This window comes from Chiloscyllium plagiosum, unplaced genomic scaffold (genome assembly GCF_037043375.1).
Source record: "Chiloscyllium plagiosum isolate Xiang-an unplaced genomic scaffold, Cpla_swu_hap1 HiC_scaffold_1, whole genome shotgun sequence".
In the NCBI taxonomy this organism is placed as follows: Eukaryota; Metazoa; Chordata; class Chondrichthyes; order Orectolobiformes; family Hemiscylliidae; genus Chiloscyllium; species Chiloscyllium plagiosum.
The window spans coordinates 82,782,398-82,799,296 of NW_028270139.1; the positions used below are offsets into that span (position 1 = coordinate 82,782,398).

The 16,899-nt window shown below is 39.0% G+C and overlaps 1 protein-coding gene across 2 annotated transcripts in view; it reads right to left on the reverse strand.

The window, feature by feature from the left end:
- Positions 1 to 16,899, reverse strand: part of mtmr7b (myotubularin related protein 7b) — a 91,702-nt gene that overhangs the window by 63,422 nt on the left and 11,381 nt on the right. For both annotated transcript variants that reach the window (XM_043690105.2, XM_043690112.2), the window contains exons 2-6: positions 14,342 to 14,464; positions 13,195 to 13,357; positions 8,369 to 8,526; positions 5,878 to 6,006; positions 4,956 to 5,090 (exon numbers count right to left, since the gene is read on the reverse strand). In XM_043690105.2, the coding sequence (XP_043546040.2) occupies positions 4,956 to 5,090; positions 5,878 to 6,006; positions 8,369 to 8,526; positions 13,195 to 13,357; positions 14,342 to 14,464 (708 nt within the window). The remainder of the gene's footprint in view (positions 1 to 4,955; positions 5,091 to 5,877; positions 6,007 to 8,368; positions 8,527 to 13,194; positions 13,358 to 14,341; positions 14,465 to 16,899) is intronic.

A 16,899-nucleotide genomic window follows, 5' to 3' on the forward strand; every position in this document is an offset into this window, starting at 1 on the left:
GTGATTTTAATCTGTGCATTGATTGAGCAAATCATATTTGCATTAATAGTGCAGCAACTGACATCATGGAGTGTGTAGAAGATGGAATTTTAGACCAATACTTTAAGGAACCAACTCAAGGGTAAGCTTTCCTAGATTTAAGCTTGCACGATGAGAAGAAATTAATTAGGTAGGAAAAATAAATGGAATAGAATAGTCTCTATTATCACATATACTCAATGAATATTGTGAAAAGTTTATAGGTTGCCAATTACAGCATCATCTTAGATGCAAAAGGACCTAGGCACAGCTTCTTTTGTTACAAGATTTGTTACAGAAATAAAATGTCCAGCATTACAGAAGAGTTCAGTATAGCAGAACACTGGGCTCCACATCGGACTGGCAAAACCCCACACTAGGAGGCCACTGCGCCAGGCCAACGCCAGTAGGCTTCAATGGGAGGAGGCCATTGCACCAGGCCGGGAGGTCACCACGCCAATGCCAGGAGATGCTGAGGGAAGCTGGGAGATTGCCAAGCCATGCCAGGAGGCCACTGCACCAGGCCGCGAGGCCTTTACAGGAGACCACTGTGCCAGAATCTGTGATTAATAATCTTGTTGGGAGAGGTTCTTTTGAAAAAAGGTGACCACAGCACATAATTCTTCATTAGGATAGAAAGGTGATGTAAATCAATCTAAAACTAGAATTCCAAACCTAAACAAAGGAAACTAAAGAAGGTACAAGGGGAGAGTTGGCCATAGTAAACTTCACTAAAAGTTACTTGAGGAACAAATGCATGTGTTGTAATAGTTATACATTATTGTCCGGTGAAAGAACACAACAAGAAAAATAAATTAAGGACAGTAATAGATCCAAAGGGAAGTTGCATAAAGTGGCTCAACAAAGTAACAAGCCTGAAGATGGAAAGCATTTAGAATTCAACAAAGGAAGGACCAAGAGTTTGAGGAAGAGGAGAAAAATAAAATGATAGTAAACTTGCAGTGAACATAAAAGTGGAAGGCAAGAACTTCTAAATGTATGTATAAAGGAAGAGCTGTTAAGGCTCCATACAATCTGACACAGGATAACTGATAGTGGAGAACAAGTAAATGATAGAGCAATTAAATTACTACTTTTGTTCTGTCTTCATAGAAGACACAAAAAAATGCTAAGTGCTGGTGAAGCAGGAGTCTTTTGGGAAGGAAGAATTGAAGGAACTTAGTATTAGTAAATTAAAAAGTGCTGGAAACATTAACGGGATTGAAATCTGAAATCCCAGGGCCTGATAATCTTCATCTCAGGGTGCTAAGGTAGCAGCTAGAGAATTAGAGAATACATTGGTTGTTAACTTTCAAACTTCCATAGAGTCTGAAACCGAATTGCAGACTGAAGAGTGGTAAATGTAACACCACTGTTTTAAAAAAAGAGAGAGAAAATATGTAATGACAGACTAGTTAGCCTAACATCAGGGAACAGGGAAAATCCAGGAATCTATTTTAAAAATTTGCAATATCAGGACACCTACAAAATCTCAACTGTATTACACAAAGTCAACATGGATTTATGGACGGGAATTAGTGTTTGATAGACCGACTGGATGTTTTTGAGAATATTTCCAGTAGAACAGTTTAGGGAGAACCAGTGGGTGTGGTGGATTTGAATCTGGATTTCAAGAAAGCTTTTGATAAACTTCCATGTAAGAGGCTGTTGTGCAAAATAAAAGTATGAGGAATTGGAGGTAATATATTGAGAGAAAGTGAGGACTGCACATGCTGGAGATCAGGTGCTGGAAAAGAACAGCAGGTCAGGCAGCATCCGAGGAGCAGGAGAATCGACGTTTCAGGCATTGGTATGGATTGAGAATTGGGTCAGATGGGATATAGAGAGGAGGAATACATAGGCCATTTTCAGAGTGTAACATAGCAAATGGTGGGATACTGCAGGCATCAGAGCTTGAGTCCTACTTATTCACAATATATAGCAACAAGTTGGATGAGGAAATCAATATTTCTAAGTTTGTTGAAGACAAAACTATTTGAAAGTGAGTGTAGTGAAGAGGGAGTAAAGAGATTTCAAGGTTATTTAGACAAGCTGAGTTAGTGAGCAACTACATGATAGATGCAGTATAAAATGGATAAATGTGAAGTAATTCACTTTGGTAGGAAAAACACAGTGGTATATTATTATCTAAAGGATGATAGGCTGGGAAACATTGATGTGGGTATCCTTGTATTCCAGTCAATGAAAGCAGGCATGCATTTGTAACAAGCAGCTCAGGAGGCAAATGGCATGTTGGCCTTCACTGCAAAAAGTTTCAAATGTACGATGAAGGAAGTCTTAGTGCACAAGGCTTTAGTGAGACCACACCTGGAGAATGGTGTGCAAAATTTGGCCTCCTTAACCGAAGAAAAGGTATACTTGCCAAAGAGGGCATGCAGCAAAGGGTTCGCCAGACTGATTCCTGGGATGGAGTTTTGAGAGATTGGGTCAAGCAGGCCTTCACTCAGTGGAGTTAAGAAGGAGAGGAATCTCATTGCAATGTATGAAACTCTAACACAGCTAGACAAACCGAGTGTCAGAATGCTGCTCCCCCCCCCCCCCCCCCCCACAATGGGAATTCAGAGCAGGGATAATGGTCTCAGGATAAGCAAGGGACCATTTCAGACTGATATGAGGGTAAATCTTTTTTTCACTCAGAGCACAGTGATCATGTGGAATGCTTTATCCCAGAAGGTGGCGGAGCAGAGTTAAAGAATATATTTACGAAAGAAATAAGATCGATGTATGGGGATGGGGATGGGGATAGAGCAGGAGTCATGATCATGCTGAGTGGTGAAGCAGGCTTGATGGGCCAAATGGCCTACTTCTGCTCCCATTTCTATTTTTATATGAATATTGGGTGAAGTGTGTAAGATGCTTCTTCAATTCTCAACTGTTTTGTGCTACAACTCAAGACAAAGTTTTCCCCGGCCATGGGTTTGAACTCAGCAGAAACCATAATCTATTGAAATGCATAAATAAGAATTTTGACAGCAGAATATCATCATCAGGGTCCGTGGAATGATCTGCAATACCAATATCATTTGAAAACATCCACAGGCATTATTCTTTCAAACTTCATCTAGCACAAATAAACACTCGGTTTATCTCAAAGCAACCCTTGTTTCATCTATTTAGAAATACGATACTGCGGTAACTAACACCAACTACAATAACATCTTCACCTTGTTTCAATGTCTAACCTATTAAATACATTATTCAATATACAGTGGAACCTCAATTAGCCAAATAAGATGGGCAGGCAGTATTTAGTTTGGATAATTGATTATTCAGTTAATTGATTCAATGCCTCTCCTCTGGGGCTCAGAGTTTTCTGAAGTTTCCTTTTTCCTCATTGTGCCTGCCTTGTTCCCTCTTTCTGTCTCAGGGCTTGTTTCTGAGCAGACACACACTTGTATGTAAGGGCCCTGTAGCACTGCTGAAGTCTCCCGGACACCACCACCACCACCACCACCACCACCACCAAACCACCCACCCACCCACCACCACCACCCCTCCCGCCCCGGCTGCATTTCAGTAAGTCAGGTTCACTTTTAATCATTGTAAACAAAAGACACAATCAGTGGTGAAACACCTCTTTGATGTAATGTTTCCAGCGGGACCTTGAGATTTTCTTTGGATAATCCGAAATTCAGATTATTAATATTCAGGTAATCAAAGTTCCTCTGTTTTTCATAAAGAAAATATCAACGTCTCATGTCTAAGTCACAAAGTTGTCAGCTCAAACTGCATTTCAGAAGTAAGTATATAATCTAATACTTCAAAGTAAGTACAGTAATGCATCATCCGAGGAGCTATCTTTCATATTTAATAGCAGATACAAAATAGCAGATATAAAAAATCCCATAGCACTATTCAAAGAAGAACTCCTGATACCACTCAGCCAAAATTGCTGACACAAATTGACTGACAATCTATTTCGCTGTGGCTTGTGGGACTTGGCTACATTTGTCACCACATTCCCTACATTAAAATAGTGGTTACAATTTAACATATGTTCTTGCCTGTGAAGTATTTGGAACATCCATGAATGGAAATTCTTCCTTCCATTATTTTAACATCAGGAGAACCAGCTGAGTCACAATTCTTTGAAACAATGTAAATATATGATCATAACATCACTAAATTGGTTGTTACTTATAGCTCATAACTGGTCTGGTCCATTATGTTCCTTTGACATACAGTTTAAATTATTAGGCATTGATCTATAAATGCTGCTGATGCCTGTGGCACACTTCAAATGTTTTGGTTTATTCATGTCTATAAAGCTAAAAATAGACTTGAAAAAAGAACTTATGAAAATGTTTAGACTAACAAAATTAAAATATTCCCGGAAGGAAATAACCAGCAAAACTTGCCAATTACAACATACAAGTCCAACTCGTATCGCATGCCTCAAAATAGAGCTCCATTATGCCCAGTAGGTTCATATCAAATTACCATGTTTTTAACTGCTTTTTTTCCCCCTCTGGGTGCAAAATTGCTTTTGTTTTGCTATAAAATGCAGTACTGGATTATTTATAGAATGTTATTGACAAAGAAAGCAATTCTGATTTTACATTTTCTCTTTCTAATGATCAGCTACTCATAAACTCACTGAATTAAATTTTAATAAATGGTCCGAATTAGCTTCCTGATCAGGGTCTGTGGATATTGATAGTAGACAGAGTTGTACACTTGGTAACGGCCCTGGTCATTTTTCCATTCCTCATCAGAACAACCAAAGCCAATTGGACAATATTTACACCACCCATCAAAGATTTGATAACTCAACACAGGCTAAGAAATATATTTGGGATTTTCTTGATGTGCAAGATTTGGGACTTACTTCCTCAAACAAGTGTATTATATTAGGAAAGTATTAAAGCACAAAATTAGTGACAGATTGCTTTGCTGTGATAGTTATGGCTCTTTACCTTTGGTCGAGTATCAACAACATACAAGAAATTACTTCCGGGATTTGACTTCCTGATGGCCTGAAGCATCTGTTCATCTTCAAGGCAACGAGCACTGAAACCAGATAGAGGTTGACTGCTTCTACAAATAGCAGCCTGGACAAAGAAAGGAAGAAAAACCAGAGACATTTGTTTCACAATAAATGTTTCAACCTCTTTTATTAAAATGTTTTCATCTTCCACCAAATTGAAAATTGAAACTTTTCCCTATACAAACAATCACCAAAATACATTTTACTATGTCTTCCAAACATAGGAAGGTAATAATAATAATAAGAAGAAGCACGTTAATCTGTGTATCCTTGCACATATTTCAGTGGCTAGCTCAAAAATGGTTTTGGCTATGACCAATAAACAGGACACATCCTGATCTTTATTTTTTGATCTAATTAAACAATCATGCATAACAAACTGAATTACCACTTGTGAAAATTGGTTCCACATGAAATGAGAACTGAGAAATGGACACAGATGTTCACATTTGGATGTCATTTAGCCCACTGCACATGGATCTATGTGGTATGCTCCTTATGTCATTAAAATCCTTTCTATCGAAGGCATCCAAAGGATTGACCGTGGTTTAACCAATATGATATGGAATTATTATTTCTTTTCTCTTGCATTCTATGGATTCATTTAGAAGACTCATACCAGCTGCTTGCACTTAGGTTTTTAGAATTCTAGATGTCTCAGTTCAGCACTCCCTTTAATATTTTGCATTGAGCATGTATTCCTAATCCTTTTCTTTACTCCCAATACTTATACACAACTGTTCTCAACATTATTCAAGAGTTTCTAGCATGTAATAGGCAGAGAAAATTAGCATTTGATCAAAACAACATAATCTTTTTCAAAAGTTTAAATTTTGAGTGATTGTACATACATTGTTGTCCTGGCAGAAGTAACAGAGAACAGGAAAGCGACCTCTGCTCCTGAATTTGGAACTGCCGACTATAACTGGTGTTGAAACTGACTTTGGTACATACAACTCTGTAGGGTATGTGTCACAAACCTGTGATAGAGGAAACAACAACTAGAAATTAAAAATTAAGCAGATGATGCCACTGTCGTAACCCTACATAATCAAATGATTATCAATAGGAGATAGTGAGGACTGCTGATGCTGGAGAAGTAAGAGTCGATAAAGTGTTGCACTGGATAAAGCACAGCATGTCATACAGCATCTGAGGAGCAAAACAGTTGACTTTTCAGGCTTAACCCTTCACCCATGTTCGATAAAATGTTTTTAAAACTCTTTAGGAATAAGTGCATCAATAAGAAATAATTAAAAATATCACCAAATGCCATTGATATTCTTGTATTAACTATGAGTGACACATAAGGGTGGTACGGTGGCTCAGTGGTTAGCACTGCTGCCTCACAATGCCAGGGACCTAGGTTCAATTCCAGCCTTGGGCGACTGCCTGTGTGGAGTTTGCACATTCTCCCCGTGTCTGTGTGGGGTTTGCTCCAGGTGCTCCAGTTTCCTCCCACAGTCCAAAGATGCGTAGGTGAGGTGAATTGGCCATGCTAAATTGCCCATAGTGTTAGGTGCATTAGTCAGGGGTAAATATAGGGTAGGGGAATGGTTCTGAAAGCCTCTTCCCATTGCATCACAGACCCCCTCCAATCAATCAATCAGTTTCCTTTGGGAAAAACACTTGCCAAGAGTTATCAACCAGAGGCCAACAGCTCTAATGTACAGCAGCACTATGCAGGAAAGCTTCACTGCTACCAACAAAATGCTGTCAGTGAAGAAGGAAGGTCAGAAATGGTAATTAGTTTGGTGGGTTATGTTGCATGTGTGCCTTTGCCTTTATAATATTTCAGCTTTAAGGGCTCCGGGTGGTTTGAATATATAAGGCTGCAAACCCATCTGGCCAGACAGTCTGGTTGAGGACACAGGCAGCACACACACTGAACTCAGTTTCTCTTCTGAAACTGAACCCAGTTTCATCTCCTGTCAAGAGATGTTGAACAATCTGATTGGCAAAAGATCCATTGTAACTTGGTCTTAAGCATCAGCTCAGGTGTCTTGACAATTTTTCAGGTAATGCTCGAAACACCTGCCAGCCTTGGAAAATTCCTCCTACTTTGTGTATTTTGTCTTAATTTGGGACACGGAACTCATGGTTTAAAAAAAACAGTCAGAGCCAGAAAAAGACCTTTTAGATTCAATGAAATATATGATGTTCGGATATTGTATGCATTTATACTCCAGAGATCAAAACAATATTCATGTACTTCTGTGCTCTTAATTTAGACTAAATTATTTAACTTACAATATGTTTTATAGTTTTAAATAAATTAAATCACAGTTAACTCATCCTGAGGTATGACTAATTCTTAGACCAATGCCATGAACATAACCGGGGGTTATGGGAATCGAAAACAAAGTTAAGGGTATGGCCTTCTGTCACTATCCCTTACCTTATGTACGTGACTTCTACCAGCAATTAGTGCCTCCAATCAAGCCCCTAAATCCAGCTGAACCACAAGTCAAATGGGCATTTTTTTTCCCTTTTGTTTGCAGGCTCACTTATAGCTGGGTTAATCCCAGTAGTGGCAGGACTATGCATTGTTTGACACAAGCAAGGTACTGACCATACCTAACCATGCGATGCTTGCAAAATTTACAACAGTATCCAATATTAGTTGTGATTGTGCAACTAGACAACATTTGCTAAATAATCCTGAGTATGTGAGGAATTACACTGATCACTAATTTAGGACTGTCAGTTTGCCTTGCAGTGTGGCATAACCTGTACATACTGGAAGCTACTTATATTCATATAAAGGCCCTGTTCTTTGCAGATACAAGGAATATGTACATACATCACCTGTTTCAACTCAACAAAATAAGTAGTTCATTTCTCATGGCAATGCTCTGATCAATCACAGTCAACTTGCCAGTTTAAAATTTCAACAAAGCCTGACATGGCATCTTCACACCTGTACTCATCAGAGTCCACTTGCCAACCAATCACTCTCCTATCATGCAGTATAAATGTTGGTATTCCACTTCAATTAATATTCTAGCAATTGTCCTGATGCATGCAAGGTGAAAAGCTTTGAGAATGCATCTTTTTTCAGCATAGCTGCAATATTTCACTTTTTTTTTCAACTCAATAAATCTAAATTACTTCAGAGAAATCAAACAAAAAGATGGCATTAAGTGATAGAGTGCAGTGGATTTTCCACAAAAAGATTTAATTCTACTGAACTGACAATGGTTTCTCGCTTCATTTAAAGATTCGTCTGTATAGCTGCTACATTTAATATGCCAAACAATTTGAAACATCCAGCTAGTGGAGATGGAATGTCAGAATGGACGAACATGTCAGATATCTGATCATTTCTATTTCTAAACTCACCCCATAGTCTCTATTTGCATGTGAAACTTGCCATAAGTTATTAGGAACACCCATGCGTTTGTATTCAGCCTTGAGATCAGTAAGATTCCAGCCGCGTTCTCTTTCATTCCCTTCTTGTTTCGGGTTAAACGAGAAGCAATATAATTCTTCATACTTAACTGAAAATTTCACAAGGACAGAACAATTACTATAAATTCATTTGCCACTGTTCATCTAGCTTGCCTTTTTATTTTTCAGCATAATTGTTAGGCCAACTAGAGTGCAACACTAAATGCATGGTAATTTATAAAAAGTACAACATTTTTAGTAGGCAAAATACATAGCAAGAAAAAGCAATAGTCTTGTAAAGACAAGTTCTCATTCTTATCTTCTCTTACATGTATCATAACTATTGACCAAAACCAATTATGACCTCTTGAGAAGGTCTGTAAATATATACTTATCAATGGTATAGGTCCTATAATCAGCAAACATGCTGAAGCTTGAAACATTGTGTCACTTACTTGTCTTGAAATTTTACTCCTTTATCACAACAACATACCCAACCCGAAGACTTTTTCATGTTTAGAAATATGCCTGTGGGGCTGCCTTGTTGGCACATAACCCAATGAATTCCGTGGTGTTGTACTGAACTATTTTAACATCACAAGGAAAATGTTAGAGAAAAAGGCAATGTGTTGGAAACTTCATTTGCTTAAGAATCAGTTAGAATACAGATTTAGAAATGTGAAACACATTGCAGAGAACAATGTGTTTACAATGCACATCCAGATAAGACAGATCCACAGACTTACAATCAAAACACTGATATAAACATGTAGCACTTCTTGATAGTAGCCATGAAATTTGCTCTATATATAGTAAGCAATGGTGCAACTGCCCTGTTTTGATGTATGCAACTCTATTTTCCCAACTTAATGCATACAGAAGGATTCCAACGCAATCAAAAGATCTAGGAACATAGAAAACATTAGGATTTGCAATATGCTCAATATGCCAGACATTAGGCATTAAGCAAACATACCAATTTGTCTAGAGATAAAATAAAGGTCACATTCTGCAGACTATGAATACAAAGGTTTCAACTGAGTACTTAGTATTCCATTGAAATCACATTTAGATTATCACATCAGCGTCCACTGGCCCCCACATACATTGCGGCAATGATACTAATTATAAACAGACACATGGAAGACCCTACCAGCAAACACAGCTTTTTCTTATTTTCACTTATGGAATGTGTACATCACTGCCAAAGCCTTCACTTATTGTTCATCCCCAAATGACCTTGGGAAAATGATAATTGTCATGCACTCATTAAAACAATATTCTTCAAGACACTGTTAAACAAATATCTTAAAAGTATCTGAAAACAAGAAGCTATGTTATTAGCTATGTTTTCACACATTATTCTTCAATACTATGCAAGTCTTGAAATTACAGTCCATTGAAAAGTGTAAGCAAAAGAACAAAAATGCTGCAAATCCTCAAATCCTGATATGTAAAAAGTATAAGATACTGGAAATATGAGAGATTATTCTGAATCTAAAAATACCGATTAATGGTTCCATGGAGAAAAAGGGACCTCAATGTTTCTGGTGGAATACTAGAGAGAGTCATATTGTGTTGCATTAAAAATATCACTAGACTAGAATCCCAAGCTGAAATGGTGTGGACATGGGTTCAAACCCCACCATGACCTGGAATTAAAAGGATCAGTGGAATGATGGCCATGTAAGACATCAAAGTAGATTGTCGTAAAAACCCAATTAGTTCACTAAAATAGCAGTAAAATTCCACCAATGCTAGAAATTTGAAACAAACACAGAACATATTAGTGAAACTCAACAGGTCTGGCAGCATCTGTGAAGAGAGAAGTAAGTTATTGTTTAAAGTCTGGTACTACTCTTGTGAATTGAAGAATCATACCAGACTCAAAATGTTAACTCTGTTAAGGGATCAAACAGAAAGGAAGAATCTAGTTGTCCTTGTCCTCAGCAACCTGTGACAGATGGTATCAGAAGCAGTGACCACCGTGTAGTCCTTCACAATGAGAACAGTGCCACAGAATGTGATGGAGGATACTACCATGCTAAAAAGGATGAACTGTGGAACACTTTTTTCTAATACTGGGCATTCATTCTACACCAACAGAAGCAGCTGTAGAACTGTAGTCAAACACAATCTGTAACTTCATGGGCTGGAATATCCCTGATTCTATCATTACCAGAACAGTAAGTAAAAGCAAAATACCACAGATGTTGGAAATCTGAAATAAAAGACAAAATGTATGCAGCATCCGTAGAGAGAGAGAAAGAGAGTTAACATTTCCTGACCACAGACTCTTCTTTGGCACAGTTCTGGTTGTAGTTAGAATAGAATAGAATCCCTATAGGGCGGAAACAGGCCCTTTGGTCAACAAGTCCACACCAACCCTCTGAAGAGTAACCCACACAGATCCATTCCTCTACCCTATATTCACCCCTGACCAATGCACCTAATCTACACACTCCTGAATACTATGAGCAATTTAGTATTGCCAATTCATCTAATGTGCATATCTTTGGAGTTCTTGGATGTCAGTCATCCCAACTCTATATCTCTGCAGTAATTGCTCAGGATAATAGCCGGGCTAAACTATCTTCAACAGCCTCAATAATGAGTTTCACACCATCATAGAAGTCAGAAGTGGAGATGTTCACCACTGTTCAGTATTATTCACAAGTCCTCAGATACTCAACAAATTCATGTTCAAATACAACAAGATCTGGATAATATTCAAGCAGCAAATAACATACTTGCCATAAGTCCAAGCAGTAACCATCCCCAATAAAAGATGGGTTAGAATGAGGGCTAATCCAACCCTGAACTGATATTCAATTGTGTAACCATCAATGAATGCTCCACTCTCAATATCCTGGGAATTATCATTGACCAGAAACTCACTGGACTTGCCATATAAATACAGTGGCACAAAACAACAAGGCACCTTCCAAACCCACAGTGTCTTCCCAAAAAAAGGACAAAAGGACAAAGGGAACAGATGCACAGAAACACCACCACATGCAATTTATTCTCCAAACCAAACTTAATGCTGGCTTGGAACAAGTTAACTGTTCCTTCACTGTCGCTGGGTTACAATCCTGGAACTCTCACTTTCAAAACACAGGCTGCACAAGTCGCTATAACACATGGCCTGCTGCAGTTCAAGAAAGCAGTTCACTATCGCCTTCTTAAGTGTAATTTGGAATGAAGGAAAATGTGCCGGCCTAGTCAGCAACATCCCATAAATGAAAAGAAATATTTATTTGAATGGAAAGCAACACCACACAAAGATAAATGAAGTGGCAGAATTCCTGAGGAATGTTGGCACCTTGCTCATCCTGTCTCTCCCTCTAATGTAAGTAGACACAAGAAACTGCCACAAACAGCAAAAAATGTGGTGGAGCTTCACTGAATCAGATATTGCTCCAAAATGTTCTCATACTCTCTCAAAGAATGGCAACTTTATACAAAATCTGCCCCAGAATATTCACCCTAATGCTCAACTTCCATGCATCCAAAGTGATTAGACTTTAAAATGTGGACATGTCCATGTCACTGATGTCAAGTTATATTCAAATCTCGTTGAATATGGACATATATTAAAATAGCAAAGTTCAAATATAATCAATGCATTAGGATACAGAAAATGTGGAAACTCAGACCATCAACCCCACCGTCCTGTGGCCCAACATTTCAACTCCCCCTCCCACTCTGCCGAGGACATGTAGGTCCTGGGCCTCCTCCATCGCCACTCCCTCACCACCCGATGCCTGGAGGAAGAACGTCTCATCTTCCGCCTCAGAACACTTCAACCCCAGGGCAATGCAGACATCACCAGTTTCTCCATTTACCCTCCCCCCCTATCTTACCCCAGTTCCTAACTTCCGGCTCATCACTGTCCTTATGACCTGTCCTACCTATCAATCTCCCTTCTCACCTATCCGCTCCACCCTCCCCTCTGACCTATCTCCTCCATCCCCACCCCCATTCACCTATTGTACTCTTTGCTACCTTCCCCCAACCTCCTCTCTGACCTATCACCTCCATCCCCAACCCCATTCACCTATTGTACTCTTTGCTACCATCCCCCACCCTCCTCTCTGACCTATCACCTCCATCCCACCCCCATTCACCTATTGTACTCTTTGCTACCTTCCCCCACCCTCTTCTCTGACCTATCACCTCAATCCCACCCCCATTGACCTATTGTGTCCTTTGCTACCTTCTCCCCAGCTCAATAATTTAGGGATGGGACTAATTCTAAGAAGAACTGTAATGTTGAATTTTTTTAACTTATTTCTTTATTTTTCTATTTTTGTATCTAAGATATTGTGCCTTTGTATCTAAGATGGTGCTGGGATTGGCAACTTTGTACACTTTTCACTGTACTCATGTATCCCTCTACTTGAGTACATGAGACAATAAAACCTAATTCTAATTCTTCTATGGATAAAAATATGTTCAGGCAGTAAGATCAATATGTGCTTATAAAAGATTGAGAAGAATGGAGAATAAGTTCCTTGCACATGTAATTCGGTGATCTTTTCACCTGCATATGTGGCTTCATTTTTGTTTACACATTTCTGCTCTGCACAGATACTGAGGAAATTCGAGGTCAAAGTATTAACTCATTCTCCTTTTCTTGTTATTTCCTAACTACTTTAGTCAACCCGGAGGCGTTCCTTTACAATCTTGATTCAGGCATTGATAAAGTACAACAAAGTTGTGTATTTAGCATCACAGTTTCTATTCAAATTGAGCCAATTAACTAGAAAACGTACCTGGACGTGATAAACGAATTAATGAAATGTAAATATCATGGCAGTCTCTTTCTTGTGAAATGATAAACTGGATAACCTGGAAGTTCTTGCAGCGAATAAGCAGGGGACAGCCTGTTGCAGTAGTTGCTTGCTTTTCCACAGCACAAATCTGACTGTGAAGTATCTAGTGAGAGCAGAAAATAAATTTGTAAAACAGCTCCTGGTTAAATCATCACAGAGTACAGATAAAAGTATACATTTTGCCTCAGGAACTAACAAACAAAAGAAAATCTCAAACTGCTGTAGAAACTCAGTAGATCTGGCAACCTCTGCAGAGACAGAAACAGAGTTAACATTTCAAGTCCAATAGAAAGGTCATTGATGAAGCAGCTGAAGATTATTGGGCCTAAAACACTTCCCCGAGGAATATCTATAGAGATGTCCTGGAGATGAGCGACAATGACTGACCTTCAACTTCACAACCAACTTCCTTTGCACCAAAGGATGCCTCCAACCAGCAGAGAGTTTGCCCCAATTCCCACTGACTCCAAATTTCCTCAGGATCCTGATGCCACTTTCAGTCAAATGTAGCCTTCCTGTGAAGACAGTCACTCTAACCTCTCCATTAGAGATTTGGTCTTTTGTTTTCTTTTAATTCTTTATTCATTCATGGGATAAGGGCATTACCAGCAATGCCAACATCTATTGCCCATTCCTAATTGCCCAGACAGCAATTAACTACATTGCTGTGCATCTGATGCCACATGTAAGCTAGACCAGGTAATGCTTGAAACAAGGCTGTTCTGACATCAAGAGCCAAGTGACCCTAGTGGAAATGAACAGATTATTGCTAAGCAAATGCTGCTTAATAGAACCCTGAATACATCACTTTACTGATGACCAAGAGTAGACTGATGGTGCAATAGATGGCTGTGGTAGACTTTTGTTGTTCTTATGTATAGGGCATACCTGAGCAATTTTTCACATTGTCAGGTAGATACCAATGGCATATTTCCCATTATTGTAAGACAGTCTAATAATAATGTAAGTGAACAATATGATCACACGCAATGCAACATCTAACAAAACGCACAAGTAACTATCATCAAAACAATAGAGTAAACCTTCAAATAGCCACTCAGTTCTGCAATAACTAAATATAACCTACCCATGTTTCTTTCCGAGAGTCAGACAAATTCTCCACAAAAATCAAATGTGTTGCTGTCAGATATAGTGTACCAACTGATGCCTTCTTTGATGATACCCGATCCAGCATGCGGACATTTTCAACCTACAAACATAAACAAAAGTAAATGCATGAAAATAAAAGTAAAATACACAGCTGTTGAACCAGAGCTACAATTGAAAAGTTAACTAGCAACCAACAACTTTCAGCAATCCTAGAAGACCTTTAAAGAATACAAACTGTATAAGTGAATCCCACTGTTAGTCTTCATTCAAATAAAAACACTTTACTATGTTAAAAATCACACAACACCAGGTTATAGCCCAACAGGTTTAATTGGAAGCACACTAGCTTTCGGCGCTCCTAAAGCTGGTGTGCTTCCAATTAAACCTGTTGGGCTATAACCTGGTGTTGTGTGATTTTTAACTTTGTACACCCCAGTCCAACACCGGCATCTCCAAATCATCACTTTACTATGTCATCCTTATCGATAGAACAATGTAGCATTTACAGTTTATGCCAAATTGGTACAAAAAATGCATACACTGAATTTCCCAATAATTAACTACAGTATTGCTGAAAAATTACACATTTAGTCAGTTTTTCATCTTGCACTCATCAGGACAATTTGCAAGTTTGTCAATTTGAGGAAAAATGAACAGTACTTATACTGCATGAGGGGAGAGTGCCGATTCGTTGGCAAGTGGACTGATTGGTAGAGGCATTGCAATGGAGAGTGTACCAGTAAATAATGTATAATGAGACTGCAATCAAGGCATTGCTCTGAGAAATGAGCCAGCGAATAGTTGTTATCTACATTATTGATTTGAAACAGGTTTTGCATGTGTAGATGCTCTTTCATTCTGCAAATAGAGTCCTGATGTTAATGTATGGAGATTCCAATACATACAAGTTTGCTACATGTCAAGCCTGATTGATAATTTCAAATTGGTTGTCAACATAATTCTTCACTAGCACATTCTTCAAAACTCTGAAGAGCATAGACCAAGTCTCCAATTAAGACAGTCCTGCTATCTCAGGGATTAATTGGTAAATCTCTGTTGCATCCCCCCTAAGTTGAGAGGGCAAAATACACAATAATCTAGGTGAGGTCTCACCGAGTCATGCTGCAATTGTACAGGTCAGCCATTCTACTCCTTTCAATGAAGACCAGTATACTAGCTGTCATCCTCATTGCTTGTTGCACCTTCACGCCAGCTTTTAATGAGTCATGAACAAGGACACCCACATCCCCTTTACACCAGCACTTTTCAAGCACTCACGGTTTAAGTAATATTCTAGCTTTCTGGTTTATTTTCTACCAAGGTAAATAGCACATTATATTCTATCTGCCATGTTCTATCCCATTCAATCAGTTTGACCAAGTCCTTTTGAAGCCTCGGTTGCACACTCCTCACACTATGTTCCCAATGTATCAGATGTCATCAGCTGTGAACTCCCCCTTTGCAGTACCCTACAAATAAGAGCGTGCCATCCTGAGAATGACACCAACTCAACCATTGGAAATGACTAAGAGTCAAAACAGAGGTTTGGATGCCAAATACACTTATGATATTAGAACATGTAAAGTTCCACACAGCTCAATAATCCTAGAAGCCTCTAGTAAATAGATCACCTTTGCCCCCATCTTTGCCTGATCTTCTTTCCCATGTAGCTCCTCATGGACCATAACAGGATAATCACTCTTATCCTCCACCACAGAGGATTCCTGTCTCTCCTGCATTTCCTCCTCATCCAACACATTTCCCAATTGCGATTTCTGATTATAGATGGCACAGCACATCATAATGATGTAGGGAACAAAGTGACCGTACTGGATGGTCCCACCTGAACAGCCCAGGCACTGGACCCTCATCTTCAGAAGCCTAATGATTTGTTCCACAATGGCTCTTGGACAGATTTCTGAGCGGACATGATCTAAGGTTGGCACAGATAGCCTTTATTTACCAGCAACCATCCTTGTATGGGCCAAAAGGGCTTGGAAAAAGGCTGGTACCCATCATTTTTCAGTACATATCAGAGGTGGACTATCTGGCACAGAACACCCAGATGTGGCTGCTGTAGTCACACATCATTTTAAAACTAAGGGAGCAGATTCATTTTCTGCTCATCAATACCCTTGGCATTGGTTAACTGGCTTCAGCTGTTCTGCAGCCACTCAAACAGACTGCTAACAATATTTTTATTTTGCATTTGAAGAGGTTAGAGATAGGGCATCTCCACCTTCAATCATATACTTCCTTAGCTAACTTGGGAAGAGAAAATAGCTTCTGTTCCTTTTCAACTGGAAAACTTTCTGATGTTTCAACTTGAAATCAATCTGCGTTTAAATGGACTTGGAACCAACACCCAGAGACAAAGGAAGAATTCTTTCCCAACATCTCTATGATATTTTAATGGGAAGGGTGGGAAATACATATGGTGGTACTGTGCTACTATAGTAGTCAATTTCTGACAGAATCATTCATTAGATTAGATTACTTACAGTGTGGAAACAGGCCCTTTGGCCCAACAAGTCC